We start from the raw sequence: 27020 nt of genomic DNA on the forward strand, positions 1-27020 counted from the left end.
GAACACTTGCATCCATCCCAGCTGGGTCAGCACCGGAGCCAAGGCAGGAGGGGTTGCTATCTCAAGGTCTAAACTGGGGACAGCCCCCAGCAGTGCTGTGGGAGAGGTATTTCAGTGCCCTGACTGAACCTGGTAACTCACAACCAAACTCAGCAGTGTTTTACAAACAGGTCTGACAGACTCCTCCTTCACGGTTGTCTCTTGGGTTTTTTCGTTATAGGTGAGAGTCTATGACCTTGTGCAGTATGAGCATGGGCCAGATGATGTTCTGATCCTAGCTACTGATGGACTCTGGGATGTGCTGTTAAATGAAGAAGTGGCAGAAGCTGTCACTAACTTTCTACCAAACTGTGACCCTGATGATCCCCACAGGTTCGTGCTCATCTCTGATTTTCTGTCTATGCTGCAAGAAGAGTGCTTTCTGGTAACGTATTTTTGTAGAAAGTATGATAAAGTCCTTTCCAACCCTAACTATTCTATGATTCTATATGAGTAGCAGTCAGTAAACGCGCAACACTTACAAAAAGACATTTGCTGGATGGAGCCCCTACAGCAAATGTGGAGGTTTGGGGGGGGGGGGGGGGAAGTGTTCTGTTAGAACTCAGAGTTGACAGCTTTCAAAGGAGTACTTGTGGGATCACAATATCTTGGCATGGGATCTATTTTCTTTGCTATACAAGGCTCTGTGGAAACTGTCAAGGCTGCAGTCTTACAAGAACAATGCAGCACATCTCTGTCTCCAGCAGTTACAGGTTTCTGCTTAACTCTTCCCTGGGTAGTCCCTTAACACTAAAGATTATAGATCGTGGGCATCTCTCTCTCTCTCTCACACTGCATATATATGTGTGTATGTATAAATACTACATGGACCACTCATTCCTGGTCATGCTGCAGCCTTTAAATCCCCCTTCAGTAGGATTTAAATCCACTTCAGTGCAACCAGCTGAGGACAGGTGTGGTGACAAGATAGATGGAAAGTCTGACTCTGTTTTATTTAGTTGGATTCTGTTTCATTTCACAATTTTGGCCTACCTTGTCCCCTTTATTTTCCTGTCTTTACCACCTCTTACTTGATCAGTTTCTGTCTTTAAAGCATGCCATCAAGCAAACAAACAGGTTTCCAAACAACTGGCTACGGCACTGTCTGCCTTGAGGGAGTCTATCTGCTGCCGAGTTCAGTGTCGCCATGAATTAAAACATTATGCTAGAGATCAGAAGTCTCTCACTTGTAAAAGAGAGGACTCTGAAAGTGGAAAGAGCTTTATCCTTCCCTAGGGACTGTTCAGGAAGAGAAGTGTGTGTTGCTGCTGAATTCAAGCCTGGCCATCGTTGTCTTCTGCTCTCGCTCTGGGTTAAGAGTAGGGAAGAGAGCTCTAATGCATCCCCAGTTGGCCTGCATGAAATGGAGTTTCAGAAAGAAGCTCTGTGATATCTCAGCAGCCCATTGAAAACACACAGAGTGGTGTGAGAGCTCAAGCTACAGTTGTTTAGATGTGGCAACTCATGAGAACATGGGAAAACCCATCTCAAAATGCTTGGTGTTTCTCATATTTCTAAGTGGTCATCTTCACAGACTCAGCCCTGTTCTCCATCAACAAACAAGGAAGATAACTGGGTATGGACATCCTGACAGCCACTTGGGTTTTAAAATGACAACAGCTCCAAAGTAACTCACAAGCAGTATTTTCTTGCCCTGGCACTTTGAAATGCAAAAGAGGTTTTGCTGCAAGCTCTCAATTGTCAAGAGAATGGATGATTAGTATGAAGCTGCAACTCTAGCTTCCCTACCTCCCTGCACTGTAGAATCATAGAATAGTTAGGTTGGAAAGGACCTCAAGATTATCCAGTTCTAACCCCCCTGCCATGGGCAAAGAGAAGAGGTGGTATGAATGACAGCCAGGGCTGTGTCTGCTTCAGGAAGACGTGGAAGTGTCTCTGCCCTCTCTCTGGGAGGAGATCAGGCAGGATTAGTGGGCCTCACTTACCAAGGCATCTGGCACTGTGCTATGCAGATGTGCAATTAATTTAAGGTAGGAGTAGGTGACCTACCCAGTATACTTCTGGCTATGCCCTAGCACTGTTCAGAGGGTAGCAGGGAGCTTTTGCTCTCATCTCTGCACCCCTGAATCTCCTCTTGCAAAAGCACCTGAGAAAATGTAATACCTCTGCCCTGCTCTGCCTCCATTCTCATCTAGTAATTGGGAAAGGCTGGCTCTTCCTACCATCCTTGCTGCTCCTGTCTGTTGTGAAAACAGTCTGGGTAAATTGTGTCTGTCCTGTTGCTTTTGGTCTTCCCAAAGCTGGTGATAGCTACCACACCTGCTGCAGTAGGAATGGGAATTCTTTGATCTTTTTGACTTGTTAGGTGAGTAACTTTCCATTCGTTATAAAACACTCATATAAATCAGAGACACTAAAGGAGAAAGAGATTTTTGTTGTTTCCTTTAGATTTGTTCGTTCTGATTTAGCCCCTGTAATTGTGGGGGATTAGTCCCTGTTTGTGCCAGCGTGAGTATAACACACTCCAGAACTGGGTGGGCCTGCTGCAATATGAGTTAGAACAAACACATTTATTGGTGTTTGACCTGCTGCTCTATGAATGGACATCTGAATTAAAACTTAATTTGTTCTTTTAAGTAACTTTGTGCCAGGTCATTTAGAGGCTTACAAATAGTGGTGCCAAGATACTTCTCATGCCAGCTTGCAAAAGGTAATTAGAGCAGTCCCTCATATAGTTTGCAGTGATATTTATGAAAATTACCTTTGTGGAATTGCTCTTGCTGCTTGGTTGTAAAGAATATTTAAAGGGTTTAAAGTACTGTGTGAGAGGTTTTATGTAATTACTTCACAGTGGTCCAAATGAGGTATAACTAATGAATTTACAATAGCATAGCAGCTCAGACTGTGGAGCTGCATTCATTCCTCTCACTAGTCAGTGCCAGGAAAATCTTGTTTGCTGTATTATCAGTGTTATGTTTAAAGGAAATGTTATCCCAGAAACTGTCAGGTTCTGTGGCAGGTGTAGTGACATAGTCTGTGGAGAGGTGATCGGCTGAAAATGTGAAATCTCTAGGGATGTGGAAAGCTTGTCAGAATGTAAGAGACTTGCCCCCTGGGTTTGGTAATGCTGTGGTGTTCAGGAGAACCTACCTGTGAAGCAGACTCTGGATCTGCCTGACCCAGTAGCCTACTTACTCCCTGACAGCAGCATATTTGAAAAGAAGCCAAAGCTGGAGAGGAAGAATTTAGAGCTGCAGAGTACTCACCTGTTATGTAATTAGCTCTTTGTGGGAACAATAGCTCTCCTATTTGAATTAGAAGTCATTTTATAACCTGATGGGTAAGAGCTTACAGCCTTGGCCATGCTCCTGGGATTCTCCCCTGTTGCTATTTACTGTCAGAACTGCAAGTGGTTTTTACACAGAGAAAAATGTCTTTGAATCTTGTCAAACATAGCATTTGCCTGGACATTTCAAAGTACGGGGAGAGGAAAGTCCTGGAGTGTCTTCATCCAGCCACACAGACAGAGCCTCAGGGGATTTGGGCAGTGGATGATGGGCACAGACCTGATTAGACAACAGTTCCTCTGCAATAGCTGTGATGGAGGGAAGAAACAGGGCTGGAGCTGGATTTCTCAGCCAGCTCATCTCTTACGAGTTTTGTGGCAGACAAGAGAATGAAGGGGACCCTGCGTGAAGAGCAGGTATAGCAATACACTGCTGCTCTCCATACATCATCCTTCTGAATAGGCGGGAAGAATGAGAAGCATGACTTTTGCCCACTTCCTTCAGCTGCAGTTCCATAGGTTTGCTCACTGACATTGGGAACCTCTTTCTTATCCTCCCTCCTGCTGTCCTTTGTCATCCCCTCTCACATAAGCCAGAGAGATTTATGAGGATGCTGGAGAGTTGCTCCACCTCTGCTGGGTGTGAGAAGATAAGAAGCTACTCAGACAGCAGCACGTTTCCCCCACTGTCACCATTTCTCCTGCAGTACTTTCACTGATCAATACTGAAAGCTTCAGCAGAAGAACACACAAAAAAAAAGCATATATATTTATTCTTAAAACACAAAAGCTGTAACACAGTGAGGCTGTTCATTAGGAGGAAGTTAATACTTTAAAACTACTTCAGCAGTTCTCTAATGCTGTGTCAACAGCTGAATTCCAAGTTCACAGACAGCACTGGAGAATAAAACATTCAGTAATGGGCTGCTGCTGCTATTCATCACCAGCTGCATGAGACACTATCTCCTCTAGTGCCAAGGTGAATGGCATCACTTCAGCTTTACACAAGGAGATAAGTTACCTCGCTCCTGTCTTTACCTGTTCCTTTTCCTTGCTTGGATGTGCTGGTTTTCTTGTGTATTTCACAGACTGTCTATGAGAGAATTTCTGGTTTATTAAAATTCCCTTGTTTTTATCTTGTCCTCTCCAAACTTTAAGCAGCAAAAGCTTTACACAATCAAGAGCAATATTCATTCCTTTGTACTCTTTAGATGTGAGGAGCCCTTGTTAATTAGAAAAAGGAGGAAGGCAAAGTTTTCTCACAGAATGATGGGTGTTTTCTTCTCTTAAATTCTGACAATAGCTGAGAAATCCTTCGAAAAGATGTTCTAGCCAAAATTCACTCAGCATCAGACATGCTGTGAATAAATATTCCAGTTTCTTGCTTGCCACGTGGAGTCCTTTTGTTCCTTAGCCCTGCATCTGATTTGGGGATTTGGGAACTGGGGAGGGCAAGTATGTATGTTTGGGTTTTATTCCCCTTAGAAAATATAATTTCATGTTGCATTAGGAGAGTGCATGCAGAGCTGCTTGTCACATCCTGCTGTTAGAGCTTAAGGTCCTTGGTGCAGACTTCTCGTGGAGTATGCAGACAGTATGCATGTGGGTATGGAGGCTTGTGTGTTACAGTTTATGCCTTGGGCCCTTCTCTTATTGCTAAAAGTAAATCTTCTGTCAAAACTAGTGAGGGCTGGAAATTTTATTACTCAGTACTATTAGGAGCAGGGGGTGCATTGCTTCTGTACAACATTACTTGGATTTAACATCAGACCTCTTGAGTAGTCAAATGTTGGTCCATTTGCATTGAAGAAATCTTTCTAGCGGCACAAATAATTCTATTTCTGGTTCAAAGGAGTCATTTTAAGGCACTAAATGATAGCAGCAGAACATAATTGGGTTTTTTTTTTCCTTTTGTTATGCCCAGAGAGTGATTGAAGTATCTACTAATAAAAACTACCATTTGATCACGCAATTTGGGGGTTAGAATAATCCTTGATCCTCAATAAACTCTTCCTCCCAGCTTCTGAGCAGTGGAGAAACTGTCCTTTCCTATTCCTCAGATGGGATCTGGGCAGATCATCTTTAGTCAAGGATCCTCTTCTAGAAGGTCTTGAAATGTGAACCTTTCTTGTCCTTCCTGATTTCTGGGAACTTCAGAGGTGTGTTTTGCCTCCGGAGGCCTACATCATCTCAGAGGTTTTACATATATAAATGCTTTAAATAAAGCACAGGCAGGCACAGCATTGAACTGTTTGCGTTTTTCTTGTCAGTTTTCTAACTGTTCAGTTAATTTTTAATTATGAAATCATAGAAAATCTTGTCTCCACCCAGCCAAAGTCCAAATGTCCCAGCCAGGTGTTGGGCTGAGAAAGAAAAACATGTGACAGTAGCTGTTCATCCGTAACCAGATCTCTTTCAGAGGAAGCTTCTTAGTACACAGATGTGTTGATCTAGGGGCAGCAGGTAAAATGATAAGGGAGAACTTGTCAGAGCACATGACAGAGCACCGTCTGTGCAGCACCTTTTGCACTCTGACACGCTTCTGCCACCAAGCAGCATCTGTTATTTTTTCAGGATAGAAAATAACTCCCATAGGTCCAGCAGTGCTCAGCCCAGCACAGGCTGGGAGTTCTGAAGCAACATGAAAGTTGGTATTTTACTAAATTAAGCATGTGACAATTCACATTCACACAATTTTCATTGAACTCATAAATGTGAAAGGACTGCGGGACTCTGTTAAATCCGGCTCTATTAACTGTAAGTTTACTTTTCCAGTTTCAGAATAGCAGAGATTTAAAAATCATTCCTGTGGTCAAGGAAAATAGACAAGTTAGCCTGCTCGGTTTAAAGTGTCATTTGGGTTTTATTTTTAGTGCTCTATTACCTGCTTTCAAATGGCTTTGTTAGAGCTTGTCTCTAAAATAGCTGAGCTGTGTTTACCTTCAGGTGTGTCAGTTAACAAGGGTGTAGTTCTTAACAGCAGATAGTGTTATTTGCTGTTAGTGGGGTCCTCAGTTGTTCAGACTACTCCTAGAAAGCCAATTTATTAATGCAAATGTATTTAATATTTTTGCTGAAAACTGCTGAAGCCAGGTACCCAAATGACCCGTGATTTTTGATTGATTGGTGCCTGTCAGATACCTTTAGATTCTGATGCAGGAGCTGTTGCTGAACTGGAAGGGGTTGCCTTGTGGGCATGCTGTGGTTTGCATTTCTCCTGCCTGTTTCTAAAACCCAGGGAAACTTGTCCTGGTAGGTCACAACAGTGAACGTGGCAGGCTGTAAAAACCCACTTTCCTCACGAAGAGGAGCACTCCCTGGCTGTATTCTGCCTTCTCCACAGGTACACGCTGGCGGCGCAGGACCTGGTGATGCGAGCCAGGGGTGTGCTGAAGGACCGGGGCTGGAGGATATCCAACGACAGGCTGGGCTCTGGAGATGACATCTCTGTCTACGTCATCCCCTTAATACATGGGAACAAGCAGTCATGAAAGTAGCATCAAGAGTGGTTCTAGCATGAGGATCTTTCTGGAAAGGGCCTGTAAGAGACAATATGATTTTGGTGATCTGACCAGGACACTTCCAGTTGATGTAATCTATTCAAAACTAATGCTGGAGGGGTATTTTTCTGCCCAAAACATAGGGCTCTGTACATATACTGTATATGATAAAGATAACCCTTAAGATTACAATTTCCCTATAGAAATGGTTTTGGTGCTTAACAGGAATGGGATTTAAATGCTGCTAGCATATTATGGATTCTGTTATCCCTCCAGGTGGGGAATTTACTTTTTTTCTCAGTTTACCATGTAGCTTGGAAGAGCCATTTCGGTTGCGAAAGTAGAAGTGGGCATCAGAAGCCAAGGAGGCTCCTGAAATCTATCCCCAAATATTCAGAGGGTGACTTGGGTCACATCTCATTTAAAATACCTATATATACGTGTATGAGACTCAAGACTTTTCTTCTTTCAAAAAGTTGCATTCATGACTTAGCTATGGACAACTTCAGACTTGTGTAATCCTTTGAGCCTCCATTTTCCTCTCCCGTCTCTTCTTCAGTAGACTATACTCTATTTTAGTAGGAAAACTGAAGTTGTTTTCAGTGTGACTATGCCTGTTTACTGCAGCTAAAACAGCCACCTGCAAAACTGTCCAGGAGAAATAGGTCACAGTCCTGTATGGCAAGATTTATTCTGGTGTGAAGAGTTATTTGTCAAGGTTCCTTGTGTGTATACCATGATTATACAGAGCACGTAAGCTCAGCTTTATGTGATGTTTACCTGGAGGCCGTGGTTTCTTTGGGATCAGAGACTTGCATTCATTGAATGGTTCTGCCTGCTTTATCCTGTTGGAAGAATCCCTGACCATACAGCTTTTGCATCGGTTGGGATTCATAAATTTATTTGGGCTCCTGAGTGTGTTTTTTAGTTGGATTCCTACTTCAAGTGGTGGTATTGTTGTCGTTACCAATTTGGATTCCCAGATAGTGATCTATTTAAAAGTCATTTCATGTCTTCCTGCGTCACTTATTATTCACTATACATTTGCCTGCTTGACTTAGTGATCAGAAAACTTGTAACTTTCTGTCCTCTTGGTACTGAGGACTGTAGTCAAGGATCAAAAGATCCTTGTGATAGATACAAGCCCTTGGTTAGCTTCAGCAGCTTTTTTCCTAGCAGTGATGAATCAATTTAAAGAAAACCTGAGTAAAATATTATCAGAGTGAAAGCAATAGTCCAAGAGAGAAAAAAGAGAATAAATCTGCAGCTTAACCTGGCTGCTGGTTCTTCAAGCTAGTGCTTCATTGGCAAGAGTTGAAGAGAAAACAAAATCAGAATGTTCTATCATAGGCAGTTATATTGGCTGGGAAGCCAAGGTCAACCATGTGCCACCAGCTTTTGGAGCTGCTCATTTAGTTTGTACTTCTTCGACAGCCAAAAGACAGGAAACTGGCATAATTGTAGGGCACTGACTAGGCAGCTCACAGATGTTGCCTCCTTTCCAAAGGAGGAGGAGGAGGATGCTGTGCCCTTTGCAGACTTTCTCCTTAACAGGCATGACCTGGAGCTCACCAGTTTTGTAACTTATAATGTGCTGTGTAGCTGCCTAGATGCTTTATTTATTTGCATCCGGAAGTACATGTGCAACAGTCTCAGTGCATTTAAACTGCCCTTACTCTAAATCTCTACACCCAGTAGGAGTTTCAGGCTGAAAGCAGGCAATGCAGAGGGTGTAATGGCTCAAATGTGCAGCAAACTGCATGATTTTAGCCTGAAAACTCTTCCATGCATTCCCCAGTGCCTGCATGTGATAAAGCTATGCAGAACATGAATGTTTTGTATTCTAGAGCTTCAGCATAAATCAGTGGCATATCTGATTATGTGTTGTCACGCTTTATCTATTCTTTCCTTATTTTATTTTCCCCTTCTTTTTCTGTGTGCAGCTGGGTGAAAAGAGAGGTTTGGAGTCTAGAATATTTTCACATGGCCCCTTATGTTTTAAAGGTTAAGCAAGAGATCTTCTCTTGCACTTTTTTTGGCCTAATAAACTTGTAAACATGCTTTCCATGCTCTGTGTAACTCCTGTTGTCTCTTCACAAATGCAGTTATGTAGTCCTCTAGCAATTCAGTTGCTCTTCCACAAAGAAACTAATGCCGGCAATTCCAGCGGAGTCGTCTGAACAGCCAGGAAGCTGGTGCTTGCTGGCACCAGCTAGAAGCCCGAGTCAAATATTTCAGTGCTCACACATGGTTAGCCTTCATCATTTGGTAATATGGTTGTCAACACACACGCCAGTCATTCTAAAATCACTTCAGTACAATGTGGTGGCAATGTATTTCCAGTGTAGGGTTTGCCAGAATTTAAAAGTGAAACTTCAAGGCAATGGAAAATGCACCTTCTCGTTCAAGGGTGTTTTTAAACGTACCTCTGGGCAGATGGGTTAGCAGAGTGCATGACTTGGTGGGAGCAAACTGGCTGGTGACTTCTCAAAGCAAAACTTCATGGGCACTGCTATGGTTTTGTGAATCAGCCTCCGCTAAGTTTGCTGTTTGTTTGAGGTATTGCCATCAGTCAGCCTGCTCCTCTGCAAGTGGACCCAGGTCGAGTTATGTTAGCTTTCAGGCCTCTCCTGGAAAGGGCAGAAGTACAATTTCAGCACTTGACATCAATTAGCATCAATTAATAATTTCTGAGAACTTGATAATAAAAGTTTCCTACTCAGATGTATGTGACTGAAACTATGCTGTGATGCTTTTTGTTTTGCTTTTTTATAAGGTATCTGTTACACGTTTACATGCTTTCCTCATTAGAGCATCTCTGGTATGCTGTGGTAGCACTTGGACTTTCACTTCTATCTGCTTTCAGTAGGAGCTTCTTATGTGCCTGCTCTGTGTCCGTGCTCTGCTTCAAGGTGTGACATAAATACATATACACACCAAAGCCTCATGTAAATAGGAGGTAGGAGTCATTTACTGAGGAGGTATTGTGGGAAGGAAGAATAATTAAAAGCATTTCCAGTTCCCTTTACAGGTTGAATTAGGTGGGGAGTCACAGCATTAGAAGCCACTGGTGGCAGGGAGCATCTGCACTGCACAGTGCTGTGTTCAGCCCTGCAGCTGCTCTAAGGGCTCAGTAGAGCTCCTGAGCTTGGAGCAGACAGCCTGCTGCCTCAAATGGGAGCCAGTTAGTCACCAAGTCCAAATTTTAGATCCTGGGCACATCATCTTAGTTACTGCCTGCTGCTGGCAGCAGTATGGGGTTTTGCCAGGTTCGTGTCTGAAACTGTTGAAGCCTTAGCAGCAAGGAACCACAGTCCTGAATTACATCGGTATTCATACCGCCATTGCACAGTTCTGTGTCCTTGCCTGTGCATAAGCACTGCTTAGAAAGTCAGGCAAGGTCTCTGATGATGGCAAGGGAAAGAGGTGTATGCTGTTTAGTTCAGGTGAGCTGACAGTGCAATGTAACTCTGCCTTCTGGTGCCAATTCCTAGAAACTCAAACCCAAGAAGCTTCTAGCATTCTCCTGTTGCAGAAGGTAATAGACCCATTTTGGATGTGCAGTACAGCCTAAAACGTTCTTGGTTTGATGAAGAAGGTAGGTAGAAATCTTGTTTACACCTGAAGTGAGGTGCACAACCCCCTGTTGGTACAGCAAGGCAGTGCTGCTTCCTTCAGCAATACAATAGCCAGTTGTCCAGGAGGGCTGAAGCTCAGTGGCCTTGTGCTGGAGAGAGAGAAAACCCAGCAGGGCAACAAGCTGAAGGAAGAGTGGTCAGTCTGCTGTTTGCAGTGAAGTTCCATATTAAAGTTACTTCCATGTTAAACCCCGGCATGTTGTCTGTGAGGTACCATCGACTGCCCCCAGGCTATTTTTGAGGAACTGAACTGGTTTGGGCAGATTTTGGCTTTGACCTTTTGCTGGGTTTGTAACAAACACTACATGCTCCTAGCAGATCTGCTGTTTCTTCCTGCCTTGGTGTTTGGGGTTGATTTTACATTTTATGTACAAGTACCTTCAACATTTTTTGTATCAAACATGAGCTGCAAACTGTGTGGAATTGTTGTTCCTCTCTGACATTTTTGGTGTGTGAATAGTTTTCCTCCACGTGTCTTAGATGAAGATACAGTGATGTGGCTGCCATAGAGAGAGTGACCAAATGATTCTGTAACTGTGCTGCTGTATTTCTACCTGTGATGTACTTGAAGGAGGATGCCCTTGTCCACCTCCACCCTCATTCTTTTTAATTTCTCTCTTTATTTCTCTTTTTATTTTTTTGACCATTGCTGCTGGTGTCCTTTCATAGTGTCTTCTTTGGGTTTTTTTTTTTAATAGCTGCCACCTTTTTCTTTCTTTCCTTGGACAAGTTGTCTTGCGTTGAGATCTGTACAACTGTGTAGGTTTTACATGTCCTGAAGAACGGAGGAGCTGCTGGAGGAAGATGTTTCGGACCAATGTACTTCTGCTTTGTGACTGTGAAATGTTAATTTTTTTGTAACCTAAAAACAAACAAATGTTTGGTAAAGGGATATATTTTGTGTTTTTTTGAAACTTTTCAGTGCAATGAACAAAAGAGGAGGAGGAAGAAGAAGTGTATGCGCAAAGTTTTAAATAAAATTTTAAATTATATATTATATATATTCATCTATATCTATCCCTGTGATTATTCTGCCTTTGTCCTGAAGAGTACCCATGCCTCTTTTTGTGCAATATGGACAAGTAGCCCGCTCTGCTTTACCGGGGAATGGATGATTCACTGACAAAACGTCCCACTCTTAATTTAATGAAGTAAATCCCTATGAGGTGCATTAGCATACGGGCTGCCCTGGGAGATTTTGGCTGTAGGATGACTGAGGGAGCTGTGTGCTGCTGTCAGATTGTGATCCATTGCTCAGGCAATGTTGCTCAGCTGCCATGTTGTGACTCAGTGAAGAGCTATGCAAAGTGATCAGCTATGGGCTCTCCTGACATAAGGCACTGGGTGCAGTTTCTGAAATAACATAGTTGAAATAAGTTTTCCCTCATCCCCAGTTCCTTGGGAATCACTGTCTCAAATTCTGCTCTCGTTTATGGTAAAGCAGAAACCAAGGGTGAATTAATGGATTCCACTGAAGCAAGCTGCCATGCTTATATAGTATGAGATGAAGATGAAGGCACCGAAGATGCAGTGACTAACACCAGCCTCCTTGCATCGTACTGGCACAGAGCCACAGATGATGCTCATCCAGCTTGCCAGCAAGAACATCAGAATAGGGCATTTATCTACTGATTATATCTTTGAAATACTGCATTGTAGCACAGGCGGTTCTCCTGATTCCTATTTCACCTCACACTTAGTAGAAGAGCAGTGAAAACATTTCTCTGGTGTTACCCCAGTTCTTAAAGAAGTGCTGCATATGCCCATTGTATTCACTGAGCATAACTGAAAGCGCGGAGAAGCGATGTGTTGCTTTCACCCTGATTCTTCTCACTCTCCCATTAAGTCCAACAGTTTATTGCTGCAGCCCAGCCACTGGGTCAGGTTTAAAATCGTTGTGCAAATAAAACTTCAGCACAGCTTTGCCTGGCTGGCTGGGGTCAGCTGAAGAAGTGAGTGTTGACTGTGTGCAGTGACAGGGAACTGTTGCACGGCAAGTGAACCTAAAAGAGCTTGCTTCATATCATTCTGTTGCTTCCACATCTCTTACGCCCTGAATTCTGTAAGCTTGTAGGTCAAGTAAGGCTTGTTATTTTCATTTTTTAGGTAATGGATACAACTCTTCAAATCTGGATGTCGGTTTCTATAATTCCTGTGGGCAATAAATCAGTGCTTGGCCAAATAATACATTCATGGTATTCTACTGAATGTACTCAGTTAACTAAAGTGACATCAGGGAACAATCCCAGTAATTTGTTATATTTTGTACAGTTTCTGTAAAATGGAGGCCTGAAGTTCCATCTTTTTAATGTATCCTGGTAGAGCAATGTACCCTCGCAAAAACTTCACTTCTTCATGCTATTGCACTGCAGCTTTTATGGATTCCAGAGTTTCTCTCATGCTTTCCAGGAAGGCTTATATAAACCAAAGTTATTGCACATCCTGTTCTTGTTAGAAGGAAGGATGAAAGCTTCTTTTAAAATCCTCTGCTTTGCAAAACAAAGGATGCCATACCTTTATAGGGAGAAAAAAATTATTTCAGGAGAAATAGTGCTTTGAGGACGAGGTGAGCAAAAAGGAATATGATCGAGGTAGACAAAATGGGTCCACAGGTAGATAAAGAATATATGATTTGGAGATGCTTAATAATTTAAAAACAATCATAAATTTGAAGCTGCAGAAATCATCTCCAGCACTGCCACGGAATACTAAAGGGAGAGGGAGGAAGCTGCAGTAGCAAAACTAATTAGCTCTTTACTGCAGCTAATTTAAGACTGATTACTTAGATGCATGGACAGATGAGATCTCTGGACCTTCATGAATTTGAGGCCACCTAAGATTAGAATTACATTATTTTTCTTCGCTGTATTAGTGCATAATTTCTCAGGCTCTGGAGTCAAAATGTCCCTGATCTTTACCTCTGAGCATTTATTCTCAAGCAATAGAAGGCAATCCCTTACGGTGTTCTGTGAAAGCCAGCTGCAGTGGTTTGGCATTGTCCCTGAACTTTGTAGCCCTCCCTGGTTTTGCCAGTCTGCTCTGCGGTAAGTCAAGGCTGTTCCCCAACAGTGCATCTTTCCGGTTCATTTATGCTATGGGTGGTATTTTTCCTTCCTTCTCCTTACTGTGCTTCTCTTTGATTTAAAACGTTTGAAGTAAAGTGCTTATTGAGATGTGCCACTGAGCCCTTGGCCACCCACCTCCTCACACTTGCTTCCAGTGGGTGCTGCTATAGGCAGCACCACCAGTGATGCAGGAATCGCTGGTAGCCAAATGGAAGCCCTGTGGAAACGGGAACGATTTCTTCATTAACCCTACATCCATTGGGTCATTACCTCAAAGCAGAAACTTACATGTGTGTAAAATGTTAATTGTTCTATTTGAAAGGGGAAAGTTTAATGGGTTTGAATTGATTTTTGAGGGTTCAACTTTTTGAGCCCTTGTTATCCCAGTTCTGTGGCCCAGTTATTCCCTGGGGAAACTACTTTTTCCTGACACATGAAGAGCTGGCTGAAAGATCCAAAGGTTTTCACACAAGCTCCAGTGCAGCATTTAGCTTCTGATGTGACAGGTTTTGCCTGTTTCTGTAATTATTGCTACAACTTTGGGGGGACGAAGCAAAGAAACCTGAGAATTTGCTGTTTTTCCATTAGGAAGGTAAGGCTTAAGACTATGGAAATTCTGCAAGATGCCCCTGAGTAAAACTACAAGGAGAGGTGGTGTTTTCCCATGAGAGTGACTGTTGGAGACAAATGACTAGGCACTCACCTCACTGAGTAGCACAGATTGCGCCTAAATGCCCGGTATACTATTCAGTATAGCTTAGGGTGTAAAAGCAACTGCTACACCTGCAGTCACCTAAACCTCAGGGAAATTTCAACTGGCTCTGCCCATCCAGATCCCCCTTAAATGTGTATTAGTTTCATTTCTAATCCCGTGGGCTGAGGCAGCCGTTTCCCAGCACAGTGCACTATCCCAGCATGTACTGGGATGGGGAAGGGGGGACAAGAAGCAGCCAAATCCAGTTGCAGTTCTTCAGGATGTAGAAGCAAACAAGTCAATTATTCAAATAGGGAATTGCCAAAGAATGTACAAAGAGCTGGGAATCGCTACATCCACAAGTTTAGACCTTGATTCTGAAAGATCTGCTCATCCCCACGTTGTGCCTGTTCACTTTCGTTCCCGGGTTGGTACCACAGCTAATTGCATGAAATGTCTTTTATTTCTTACCATCCTCCAGAGCTTTGTCAGTGCCAAGTGTCAACTGCATCTCGTCTAGCTGAGATCGACGTACTCCACGAACAGGCACCTCAGTCAAACTTCTCATGCTGCGTTTTCTGGGGATGGCATTCATTTTGCTCCCAGTGAAAAAAACAAATTTACTTTGCTGGTCTTCGCACCCCCTCCTAATGCTTGTTTGTCACCAGAACTCATGCGATTGATTTTTACATCTGGGAGTGTAGGATATGTTAGAAGAGCTGCGACATCATTCTTACCCGTCCTCTGCCTAAGCACCAGAACAGGGGCAGTTTAAATGAGCCAGACAAGAATCAAAGCACACCCTCCAAACTGAGTCACATGTGCAGACACACAAGCATTTTATGAATGGGAAAAATATTAAACACAATGCTCAGGCACTAAATCTTGCTGTGGTTGCATTCTTCTAGGAATGGTGTTTTCGGGAAGGGCTGTTTAGTGCCAGAAAAAGGAAGGAGAGGAAAAGAACGCAATAAAGATTTACAGTTACATAAAGTTTCCCCATTGTGCTTCTCTGCTACCGCTCCTGCAAGATTTCCCTGCTGCTGGCTTCACTAGGAAGGCAGGTACTTGGTCAACGAGGACATGAGGAACATGAACACCCAACTGACTTGGAGTCCTGAAGTTAGCCATGTGGCTCAGGCTGATTTCGAATAAGTAAACTAGTGTAGAGTGTTAACTTTGAATTTATAACTGTGTATGCATGTAGGAAAAAATGGCAAGAAACAGCAGCAGCTGACTGCTTGGAAGATGTGACCTGTCTGTGCCTGTTCCAGGAGCTGAAAGCAAGCAGCAGTCTCTGAATACACCTATTTCAGCTGTCAGTTACCCAGAGTAAAGCGAAGCAGGTATTTGTGCTTTTGTTACCAAACCCTCCACCTTTAAGGAGGATTAGTGGGGAAGAAACAGCACGACACCCCAGTGCTTCATCCTCAGTGGAAACTAAATTGAGTTTTAAAAACTGAGCTGGGAATAGCTCCGTTTTGTTCATTCTTTGGAGGGATCAACAGCTACCCCTGGACCGAAAAGCTTCCCATATCCACAGGTCCTGGGAATGAGCCAGCCTGTGGCCATCGGATGACTTGGGCCAGTGAAAGCCGCCTGCCCTCGGCCAGCAGCCGGCAACTGAGCCTCCTGGGGATGACTGGAGGGGACAGTTCCTGGGGATCTGCAAGCCTAAGCAGTGGCTAAAAATGGTGGGACACAAATGGCTGAGTAGAGGATGAAATCCTTCAGGATGTAGTTGGTTTTATTTGGATGAAAGCTGGTATTCGCACACTGCCCAAAACAAGAGGAGCAAGAACACCAACTCTTGTAAGCCCCTCAGCAGAGTTACTGCTCTTCCACTAAGGAAAATGCAAAATTAAGAGATCTTCTTTCCTTCTGCCCTAGAAGCAGGCAAAGAGAAAGGAAAGCGTGGCTTTGCTCGCAGTCAAGAACCTGCTTAAGGTTAGAGTCTGCTTCAGAAATGGAGCTTGACAGTAAGGTTTTGAGGTCTCCTCCTGGTCGTGCTGGGCTATAGCTGCACTCGGCAATGGTGGTGGTTGTCTCAGCACACCTGGATTGTGTTGCTTTTCACCAAGTCTGTGCTGCTCCTAACAACAAATGCACTGAGGTGTCTGTTATTACCTTTATTTCTCAAATGCATAAGGCCACAAAGACGATGACTGCATCACAGCCTCCCCCAGCAACTCCCCATGGTCTCCCTTGTCCTCCCCTGTACCAGAACACGCGGCGTGCAACGAGCCACTTGCTCCCAGGAAGGTGATTCATTCCTGAGGCATATTTGTAGGGGAAAAAAAAACAAATGCTTTGAGGGTGTTGCTGTGCCTCTAGAGGTGTGACCTGCATCGGGGATGAAGCAGAAACCTCAACGGTGCAGACGTATCCCAGGCTAGCTTTCACAAGGCGCAGGGAAGCAGTGGGGGAAGGACGTGAGCAGAGCATGAGCAGCTCTGTTGCTTCATGTGAAAATAAGCTCTAATAGCAATTAAGGGAAGGGAGTAGGGAATTAATAAGGCAGTAAAGATTTTTCCAAATTGGTCACAAACCATTGGTTTATCTCTTGAAAAAGCTCAGCTGATGAGGATTCTCTCATCCCTTTGTCCCCCTATGTCTCTCAATAATCATCCTTCTTCATGCAAATAGAGATGGAAAGGGGGGAACAGTGAAAGGTTAAAATGGAAGCAGGCTATCTTTCATCGACATGGTAATTTTGCTGCTTGGCTCGATGCCAAGCGCTCACTGCAGCCACTAGCTGCCATTCCAACATGAGTGAAAGGATCTTTAATAAGAGTGTAAATAAAAGCCAGGCTGAGAAATGAGTTTTCCATCCCAGCAATCACTGGCCTAACCTCTGCTGTAAATAGTCTCTCAGAGCAGCACAGATGGAGTACCAGCACCTGGGGATCAAGGCAATCTCTGCACAGTGCAATTTAAACAGCTGGGTACAATTGAAACACGAATTAGCAGGGATAGGAGGGATCCCATTTTGTGCACGAGGTAAAAACAAATAATTCACTCCTTTTTCCCCCTTTAAAGAGAAAAAAAAAGGGGGGGGGGGAATGGAGAGAACTTTTGACATGATCTTGTGGGAGGTGCTCCTCGCTGCAGCTGTTAGGTTAATTTAACCATGAGAATTTCCCACAAGGCGCTGTAAAAACAGAGCCCTAATTTACGATCATTGATTTAACAGCTTGAAAGTGATTTATCTGACCTCAGTCAAGATAGCGAGGACACCAGAAGAATGATCGGTCATTCTGGGCTTTGTGCGGCTGTGATTTGCCTTATTAATTTAGAGCAGAAGGTCTGTTTCAATGTCTTACGGAGGCAGTCAAAGGCAGTTGGCAACTGAACCATTTTAAATACTCTTTTTTTGAAGCATTACTAATGCTGCTAAGTACTAAGAATTTATTCCACATGGAAAGGATCCTCATTAGCTAAGAGACGGTGAGGCTTCGTTTAGAACTGCGCAAACAGACGGCTGGTCTCGGATTTGCAAGTTGTTTTTTATCCTGAAGTGATATTTTTCCTGATGTTGGGAACCTAAAGCGCCCTGTGAAATGGAATTGTTCAGCATTACAGTAATGGGAAATGGCTTTGGAAGAGATAAAAGAGGTTGGCACAAGGGATTGCTGGCTCTTGCTCTTTTTAAGGGTAGATTTCAGAAACACCTAAACGCTTCGCATATTTTACTGGTTTTATCATTCAGTCCTCTTTACGGAGGTTACTGAGTGCATCTGTTGACAAGTAAATATACCAAGGCTTTATTTCAGACGAATATGCTTTTGGTTAAAATGACTGCTGCATCCACTACTGAAATGTCACAACTGAGTGATGCAATTTTGTCGCACAGATAAGAGGGGAAAGGATGAAAGGCAAAGGGAAAGGCGAGTGCTCTCTCTCCAGAAAGAACAACCGCGTTCAAGAGCATGAAAAGAAACACAGATGCTATAAAAGTTCACCTACACCAGAAATTCTGAGTACAGAATCGAGTGTGTTTGCACAAGTGTGTGCCCTTGTACAAACACCACAGGGGAGGTGCCAAAATTCTTCTTGCATTTAGAATGCTAACCAGAAAACTGGGCTGGAAACAGTCGAGTACCACTTTATGCTGCCACCTGGACTGATGTGTAGTTGGGTTGAATGTCACTGATTTGGATGGCTCTGCATTTCACTCACTGCTGGATTATGCCCAGCTTTAAAGCCCATCGCCAAGGATGGCAGTGATTATCTCGCCACTTTCCAAGGTGGGAGACAGACATGCTGCAGGCTAGGATTTCATCCACGGGGATGAATGCTTGCAGCCATTTCGCTATCCTGATGAAATGCTAAATGACCTGAAATGAAGGTAGTCCACTTCATCTCCATGCAACAGGGTAAAAAAGCAGACAACAATATCTCAGCCCTCCAACTATGAAATAATAGCAGTTATTTTCAAAAGTGAAAAGACTAAGGTAACAAATGTGTAAGTTCTGAAATACGTGTAAAAGGCCCCCTAAAAGCCTCATACACTTTCTCAAGACACTGAAAAATAAATTTATAAACAGCTATCTCACTAACAGGTTTGGGGGACCAATGGTAACTATAAAAACAACCCCAAAACCCCATACAAATAAAACAAAGGTGAAGCCAATGTTATGGGCCTGAAGACTACAGAAAGCTTATGTATGTCAGCCTGTGCATCTACTTGCCATCATCTTGTGTTGCTATCTATCTTGTGTTGTTCCCTGTAGCATAATGTAGAGACATTAGGAGAATACAATAAATTATATGTGCAGTATTACTTTGATTAAGTTCAAATCTATGGGGAAAAAAGATTAATAAGGTGAGTAGCACATTAAGATGTTTCCACACACTGTTCTTACCCGTGACAAGAGTCTCCTAAATGAACAGAATGAACCTTCTTCAGAGGACTGACCTGTATGCCAACGACTCTTTGTTCCACCCAAAATAACGCTGGATATTTCTTCCCACTTAAAAGCCCATCCTGGACTGGTTCGGATCTAATTCTGGAATGTTACAAATCAGCATCCTCAGCAGCGCAGACGTCACAAACACTCTGAAAGGAATGACTGCTTTGTCACATATGGATCACCTTTTTTTAATTATCCCTTAGGTTACCACTGACTTCATTCTAGCACTTGACGCTGTGGCACGCATAGATGTACACGAGGCTCACAGGTTAGTCTAAAAGCACAACTGGGTTTCATTTATCATCACAGAAACATCAACCTAAAAGACATTCTCTTCTAGGGATTGTGTTCCATGCCATCCTAGAGTACTGTTCATCTCAGAGTTCTCCTGTGTAATATTCCTAAGGATGGTTTAATGGGCATCTCAGGGTCTAAACCATGATGTGACTTCCTTACTGCTGAAGCACCGGCCGTTCAGTACTAGAATATACAGAATGACTTTTGGTTCCTATTTAAATAAATAAATAGCATCCTCGGTTACCATGTTCACAAAAACATTCCTGCTTCAGCAAGCACCAGAGAGACTGTCTGAGATGACCCAAACATTGGAAAGAAAAGAATTCCAGGAACTGATGAGGCCGATGAGATGATCCTTGACACATCATCCTCCTTCTTTTCTTTGAACTTCTAGAACTATTTGCTTTAATTACGGCAAGAACAGTCTGCAGACAATGAAGACAGGCTGAGAGAGCTGGGCTTGTTCAGCCTGGGGAAGAGAAGGCTCCATGGAGACTTTAGAGCAGCTTCCAATACCTAAAGGGAGACTACAAGAAATCTGGAGAGGGACTTTTTACAAGGGCATGAAGTGACAGGACAAGGGGGAATGGCTTTAAACTGACACAGGGGAGGTTTAGATTAGATATAAGGAAGAAATTGTTTACTATGAGGGAGGTAAGGCACTGGAACAGGTCGCACAGAGAAGCTGTGGATGGCAGCTTCCAGCCTGGCAGTGTTCAAGGCCAGGTTGTATGGGCTTGGAGCAAGCTGCTCTAGTGAAAGGTGTCCCTGCCCATGGCAGGGGGTTGGAACTGGGTGATCTTTAATGTCCCTTCCAACTCAAACCATTCAGTGATTCTATGGAATATGCTACGAAATATTCTGTGAAAAGTGACAATGTGTTTACCATCAAAACAGGAAAATAGCACCTTCCTCTGATGCTGCTTGACCCTGCTAGCTCTGGATCAACCCACAACCCTCCCACTCCTGTTTATGGTGTGCCTGCTCCCAACAACAAAGACCAGAAGCAGACTTCTCTTGAAATACATTTGAAGGAAATCCTCAGCTGCCCAAGGCTGCAATTAAAGACACATACAGTTGCATACGAAGCACAATAAAAAGTGGTGTTGCAAGTCTCTTAAATATACCCATAGCTTAAGAAAAAACACTGCTTGGGAGTTTGCTGGACTCCAACTACGTGGTGTGACCAGGGAAAGCCCAGTTCTGCCAGAGAAGTGAACAGCATAAATAGAACTGGCTTTGTGAGCGCCTCTCCACGATCCTGTAGTCAAAATGCTACACATCTTACAGCAAAGTCCAAGAGACCAACCGCCACCATGGGGAACAGAGCACTGGCAGGAGAGGAACCCCACAAGTTGCAGACAGATCTGCCCCTACAGCAGGCTGGAGATGCACTGCCCTGCACACAAAGCTCGAGCTCACCCTGGCAGCTGAAATGAACGCCGTGCTTGTGCTCATATGTGCTTCAATGCTAGAAAAAATCGCTAGAATGAAGATCATGAAACTGAATTAAGGGAGGTTCTGTTTGTTTGTTTTACCTTTGTAGAAGATTTAACATTACTCCAGATCTCCTGGAGAAAGGATCAGCTCCAATAACCAACCCAGCCTGAGTTGGTCTTCATAGAAGAGGCTGTTAATTATTTGTCAGCATATTACTTACAAATGCAGAGGTAAGAGAAAAAGTGAAGTCTTGAAGCTGCAGGAGCACAATAAGGGAAGTCATTTGCACTCCTCAGTTTTGGTTGCATGGCATGCATCCGAAAGCCACTGGTAATTTTGTTGAACGTTGAGTGATGCCGTCAACAGATCAATGAGAGGAGGGGTCACTGGGAGCTTTGCTGGAAAAAGTGTTTATAAGTCATCAGTTGCTAGTGTGCAAACACATGATGTTGGAACAGATGGAAAGCAGTACACAGTTGGCTGGGGATTAGCAAACCAGGTGAGGGTTTGTGAGATCAAAGACGTACGATCAACCTTCAGGATGAAGGCACTGACTCTGCCTCATAGGCAAAGAAATTATAGCTATTGCCTACAGGTATAAAGGGGGTGCAGAATATATGTGTGTGTTATGCTTAAGAGCACTTTAAGATGGGAAGATGCAGAGAGTTTACATGGCTTGCATTCGTGCAACAGAAAATGCTGAATATTGTATTTCCTGCTTCCAGTCTCCTTCCCATGGAAACGAACCTATTTCTCATTATCATCAGTGGTAAATACAGTCAGAGCTATATAACTTAAATTTCAGTCTTTAATGGAAACATGCTTCATCTGTAATGTCATTATTCCTATCATCATTGCATTCACAGTCATTTCTTGTGGCTGGCATTAGGCCACCTTCTACCATCAGCACTGACGGCGAAGGCAGACACAGAGGTTTTCAAGAAATCACTCAGAAGAACACAGTTCCCAAAGACACGGGGTTTTTAAGAACCCTATGTTCTTAAACACTGCACTTCATGGAAGAAACCCCCTGAAATATTCTTGTTCTCACCATGTCCTCTTTTCTACTAACAGCAGAATCTGTACTTTTGAACAGACTGTTTGGATGTATGATGTTGATCATTCACTATGGCTGAGTAACAAACCCTATGCTAGTTTTTAGCATACTTTCTGTAGATACTTTCTTAGGTGAGGGTGAGCAGTAGTCCTTTAAAACTGGGAGCAAGAACTATGCATGCATGTACCCCACCAGTTTAGCAAAGCTCTTGAGTTTCATGTTTTTCTTACGTTGCTTTTGTGTCTTCATCATGTTTTCTCCCCCATCAGACTAATTAAATCTGGAAACTACAGAACAGTGAAACCAGGATTTTCCAGGAAAGAACATTGAAAGAAAGGGGTATTCTTATAGAGGCAACATTTCTGAAAGCAGGAGATGAAAACCACCCGAACCTGGGGGACAACAGGGACAGAAACTGTAGAACAGCTGAAGAAGGTAACAGACACCCAAAAGAACAATCACAAAGACTTCATTTATGTTAGCCATTGTCATTAAAGATCCCGACACTGCACCATATCTACACTAGCATTACAGTAAGAACTAAATCAGGCATCTGGCTGTCAGCTGGGGTTTCTCAAGCATGTCTTGAGGACACTGGTTCTCCTAGGCTAAAGTCCTATGGATACCACCACCCAGAGCCACTGCACAGCAGGTGCTGGGGCGTTTTAGGGAGCTGAGGAGCTGAACCAGTCAAATCCAGGTTTCCACTGGATTTGTGCCCAGAGGATGAGTTCTCATGCAGATTTTAAGGTAAGTGCTAAGAGTGAGCTCTTGCAGCCTTTCCACTAGCAGGCTTTCTTCAGCTGCCCAGATAAAGGCTTATTTTTTCTCAGAAAACTTACTATTTCTAACTTTTCATTCTGTTGGTCAAACCTGGATGAAATAGGCCTGTGGATCCGAGGTCCAAAAGGACAGATTAGCAGATGCACAACCAGATAAACTCTGTTTTCTTGCAAAGCCAGGTTAAAAGTGTTCAGCCATAGCAAAGTAATTGGTAAAACAAGCAAGTGAAATTACCTCATAAAGCAGAACAAGCTTTTGAGAAAGAAAGAACAAAAGACCACGTGACTATGATTTGCTTTAGCTTCCTGTTTAAGAGACATGGGGAAGGCTGAAAGGCTTAAAAACTACTTGGCTGCAATGTTAAGTGTGCAAAACAGTGGCATGACACTACAAAACGATGGTTAACAAAAGGCAGCTATCGTAAGAGAGGATCAAGAGAAACGGAGAGACCATCTAGATAAGAGCATTCAATAGGAAGGGGCTCTTGGAAACCCAGTTTTTATTCCTGGCTGGTTTATACAACTGACTCACATAAGCCCTCTCATGAGTTTACAAAATGCTTTCTTAAAACTGGTCCTTTTTTCCTCTCCTCTTCTATCTCCCCCTTCCCAAAAGTCTGGTTAGGATGAGTATTCTAACAGCACTCTGTCTGTCTTCCCCCATGCCATGGTCTGTGACGAGCCTGCATATTCCTCTCTCTTTCTGTTCATGTAGGCATAGATTGCATGTAAATAAAGCTCTATTTCCACTTACTTGCCCCCGCGTGGGTCTAAATTGAATCTCAGAAAGTATCCATACTACTAGCATATCCATTAAGAAATACTCTCTGTACTGTTCTCAGTAATTCATCAATGTTAGCACCAACTTTTGAGTCATCTGTTGATCGTTGCCCTTCCTTCTTCAGGAAATGGGAAAATTCCACTGAAGTTTCCAAGAAATCTGTACATTACTGTTCATTGGATCTTTATAGTTTTCAGATCCAAATCCATAATTTTTATCTTAGAAACGTATTTCTGGATCCATTCTCACAACAGGCTACCCATTTTTATTCACAAGGGAGTACCGGTTACGTACCGATGCTAACTGAATCTTCCTTAGATTCCCGATTCCCCATCTTTTCCTTTTTAACGCCTGCAGACCACAGTCCATGCATCATGTTCCCTGTTTCTTGAGCACCAGACACTATCATCACAATTTTTTCCTCTCTTCTGCTAATCCTGCTTTCTCTCTACTCATCTGCTACTCTTCATCTTTCCTTCTTTCCTTCCTCCAAGCTGTAGCTAGAATTTGTCTTACAATAGATCTGTGCTATAAAGAAGGAAAGAGCAATATTTAACTGCAATTATCCACCATTTGTTAGTATTAACTGGAAGAAAATTAAGAAATGTATCCTACTAGAATCCATTCCTGCAGCATATTCTCTGTGTATTCATTAACAGTAACATAACTAAAGAAGACACCTTAAATAAACATAAGTATCGTGAGAGATGTGAAGTAGTCCTGATAGGAAGAAGTAACCAAATTCAGAAGAGGAGGAAGGGGTTAAGTTATAGGAACGTTGAATCAGGAGATATATTTTATGTTCATTACATAGTAAGGTAATACTGTTCCAACAAAAATAAAACCCATGTATTTTATGCAAGACAAATGAGGTCATTAGTTTATGTTTGAAACTGGTCTGATTTCTGTCACAGACCTAGGATTCTCTCTAGTTCTGTGCATTTTGGACAAAGCTAATGAAAACAGCCACATGGGAATGGTCAAAATAATACTAATAATAAAAAAAAGGAAAATAAGATCCATCAGGCAAAGGCATGAAAAAGTGCCTGAATAGATGCATTCATTTTAAGAAAATTATTCTCCACGTGTATGTAAAGATCTGTCCTTCTTTTCAAACTGCAAAATCACTTGAAGGAGAATGGAAGTTACTTTGTAGATACAAGAAGAAAAAAACCAGCCAAAATGGAAATTCAATAAAGAAGTGAAATTATTGCTGGATTATCACATTTCCATCTATCATTGGTGCAACTACTAAGGCCCTGCTTATTTTTTGATATGAAATGGCATGTTCTTACATGGAGCAGTATTCATTTGCTATCAAGTCAAGCAGTTTAAGAACTCCTATTTCTTTCCATTGATTGCAAATATCAACATAATGATTTACAGCCCTTCCTGCAGCTTCCCAAACTCAGGTTTTATCGGATGAAAAAAAGGGAGGTGAAGGGGGGAGAAAATAGCACCACACGTGTTGCTTTTCAAGCAGTTCATTCTGTTGTTTTTGTAGTTACCAAGCACAGGCATTTCTGATAACCTCAGGCATGGCAGTGAGATGGAGAGTTTGCTTGCTCCTTTTATCTTTTTCCTGTAGGTTTTAAGACAAGCAGTGCTTTACAGGCACCTACCAGAAACACAAAGGCAGCTAAACAACTTGTGTTACACAGCAATGCCCCTGAACTACAAACTAGAAACCATCTTCTGGGTCAGGTTCAATCTAAGGATTGTTTCAGAGTACCTGATCTAACAATACAACCATGGCACCAGTCTGTGATGTAGGTGACAGTACCATGGGACGTGGGTGCAGACGGCTCAAGTGAGGTTCAATGGAAAAGGTTAGTAGTTCTTGGTATAGCTTCAGACTAGCTCTTCCAAACCACCAGACTCATCTGTGTAGCACTGCATTTAAGTCCTAGTTCTCTTACTGGTTCCCCAAGTTCACTTGGAGCAGCTGAAAACCCTCAGTCTGTGTTTCGATTCTGTAAATGGCTCCTTACAAGTGTTGAACGAGGCAGAGATTAAGTTCAGCTGGGTATACTGCAGTAGACCACAGAGGAGTATCCTTGGAGAGAAAGAGCGATTTCTCAGCACTAGCTTAAGAGAAAAAAATCTGCTGGCACAAACACAGATGCTTAAAAATAAATATATCATCCATGTAAGAGAGAATGGGGAACCTAAGAAAATTAGCCTTTGTCATGGTCTTTCTGACTGATACTTTTTTTGGTGTGAGAAGCAGACCATAATGGAGACTGATCTGATGGCCCACGTTAAGTGATGGCTTCCTCCTGTAGCAGCAGCTCAGTTGCTTCTGTAAATGGAGCATAGGATCTGCATTACTTCAAAGGAATACTGACCATACCAGCACTGGATTTAGCAATTCCCCAGAGCCTTCTATAGCCAAAGACGACTTGCATGGAATACACACTGTTGAATGAAGACTGTTTCTAATGCTGTCAATAATTTGGAAAACAAAACCTGCTGGAATTAAGATGAGAACAACAGAAAGAAAGTGTTTGAGAAGAATAACTCTCCTGGGGCAGAGATTTTGGTTTGGGGGGTTTGGTGGTGGTGGGTGTTTTAAAATCAAAGTTTAAAATTTAAACCCCTTCCCACTGGCAGGACTTGAATACACATCCAGAGAGAAGCAATGTGTGCTATCACAACTGAAGGCAATGATGGTAGCAAATGAAGCTCAGCTTCAGTAAAAGCAAAGGAAGCCTTCTGTTGCAGCCACGCCATAACACTAAAGTTATTGTAACCCACTTGCCATCGCAGTCCCATTGTCAGGCAAGTTTTTCCTATAGCACAGACACAGCAACGCTGCATTTATAAGTGGTTTTAAATTATAACACCAGCAAGCATTCACACTAGGTATTTCCCACTGACTGCTTCAGAGAAAACAACAAAACCCCCCAAAACCCAAAACAACACCACCACCAACACTACCACCAAAAAAAACACCAAAACCCCCATTCCACCTACAGTCCAATGAGTGCTGTGAAGACTGTGACTTGCGGCGTTCTTATGAGTAGCCCTTTTCCTTTAAGGCGATAGCATAGCATCTCCTGGGTCTGTTCACACTCCAACATACAAAACCAGGCAAAAAGAGCTGCAGAGCCGTGTAAAAATGCACTGGAGGGGTGGGTGCCTTTCAGCATCAGCTGCTGCTCCTCACCCTTCCCAAGCCACCACAGCAGTAGCTGCCTCACCTTTTGGGTAAGTTTGCAGCAGCTGGACAAGCATGGGGGGTAGCAAGTCTCTGTTACTGCCACCCTATTAGTACAGGTGAAGCCTGGCTTTTGGTGACAAGGGAAAAGGAGTTTAGTAGGTGCTAAAGGGAGGAAGAACATACTTATCTCCGTACAGGTTAGGCTGGCCAAACATTGCTACATCTAGAAGGAAAAGAGACGAAAGGACCCCGAGCTTCCGCAGACAAAACTATGTCTGGCTGCTTTTGCCGGTGGGAGGGCAGGCAGCTGCCCAGGTGCAGGAAAGGAAGACAAGACCCATGAGCGGGTGTGGGGGTTGGACAGTTCTGGGCCCATTCCATGACCCATGTACCTGTCGTATATG

The 27020-nt window shown here is 43.1% G+C and overlaps 1 protein-coding gene across 1 annotated transcript in view; it reads left to right on the top strand.

The window, feature by feature from the left end:
• PPM1H (protein phosphatase, Mg2+/Mn2+ dependent 1H) overlaps positions 1-8001 on the top strand; it is a 131485-nt gene extending 123484 nt beyond the window's left edge. The window contains exons 9-10 of the mRNA XM_057425537.1: positions 221-372; positions 6630-8001. Of these exons, the coding sequence (XP_057281520.1) occupies positions 221-372; positions 6630-6777 (300 nt within the window). The 3' untranslated portion in view covers positions 6778-8001. The remainder of the gene's footprint in view (positions 1-220; positions 373-6629) is intronic.
• The last annotated feature ends 19019 nt before the right edge of the window (positions 8002-27020 follow it).

Source organism: Pezoporus wallicus, unplaced genomic scaffold (assembly GCF_028554395.1).
Source record: "Pezoporus wallicus isolate ANWC-B61680 ecotype Strahan unplaced genomic scaffold, APGP_CSIRO_Pwel_v1 contig_4722, whole genome shotgun sequence".
NCBI lineage: Eukaryota > Metazoa > Chordata > Aves > Psittaciformes > Psittacidae > Pezoporus > Pezoporus wallicus.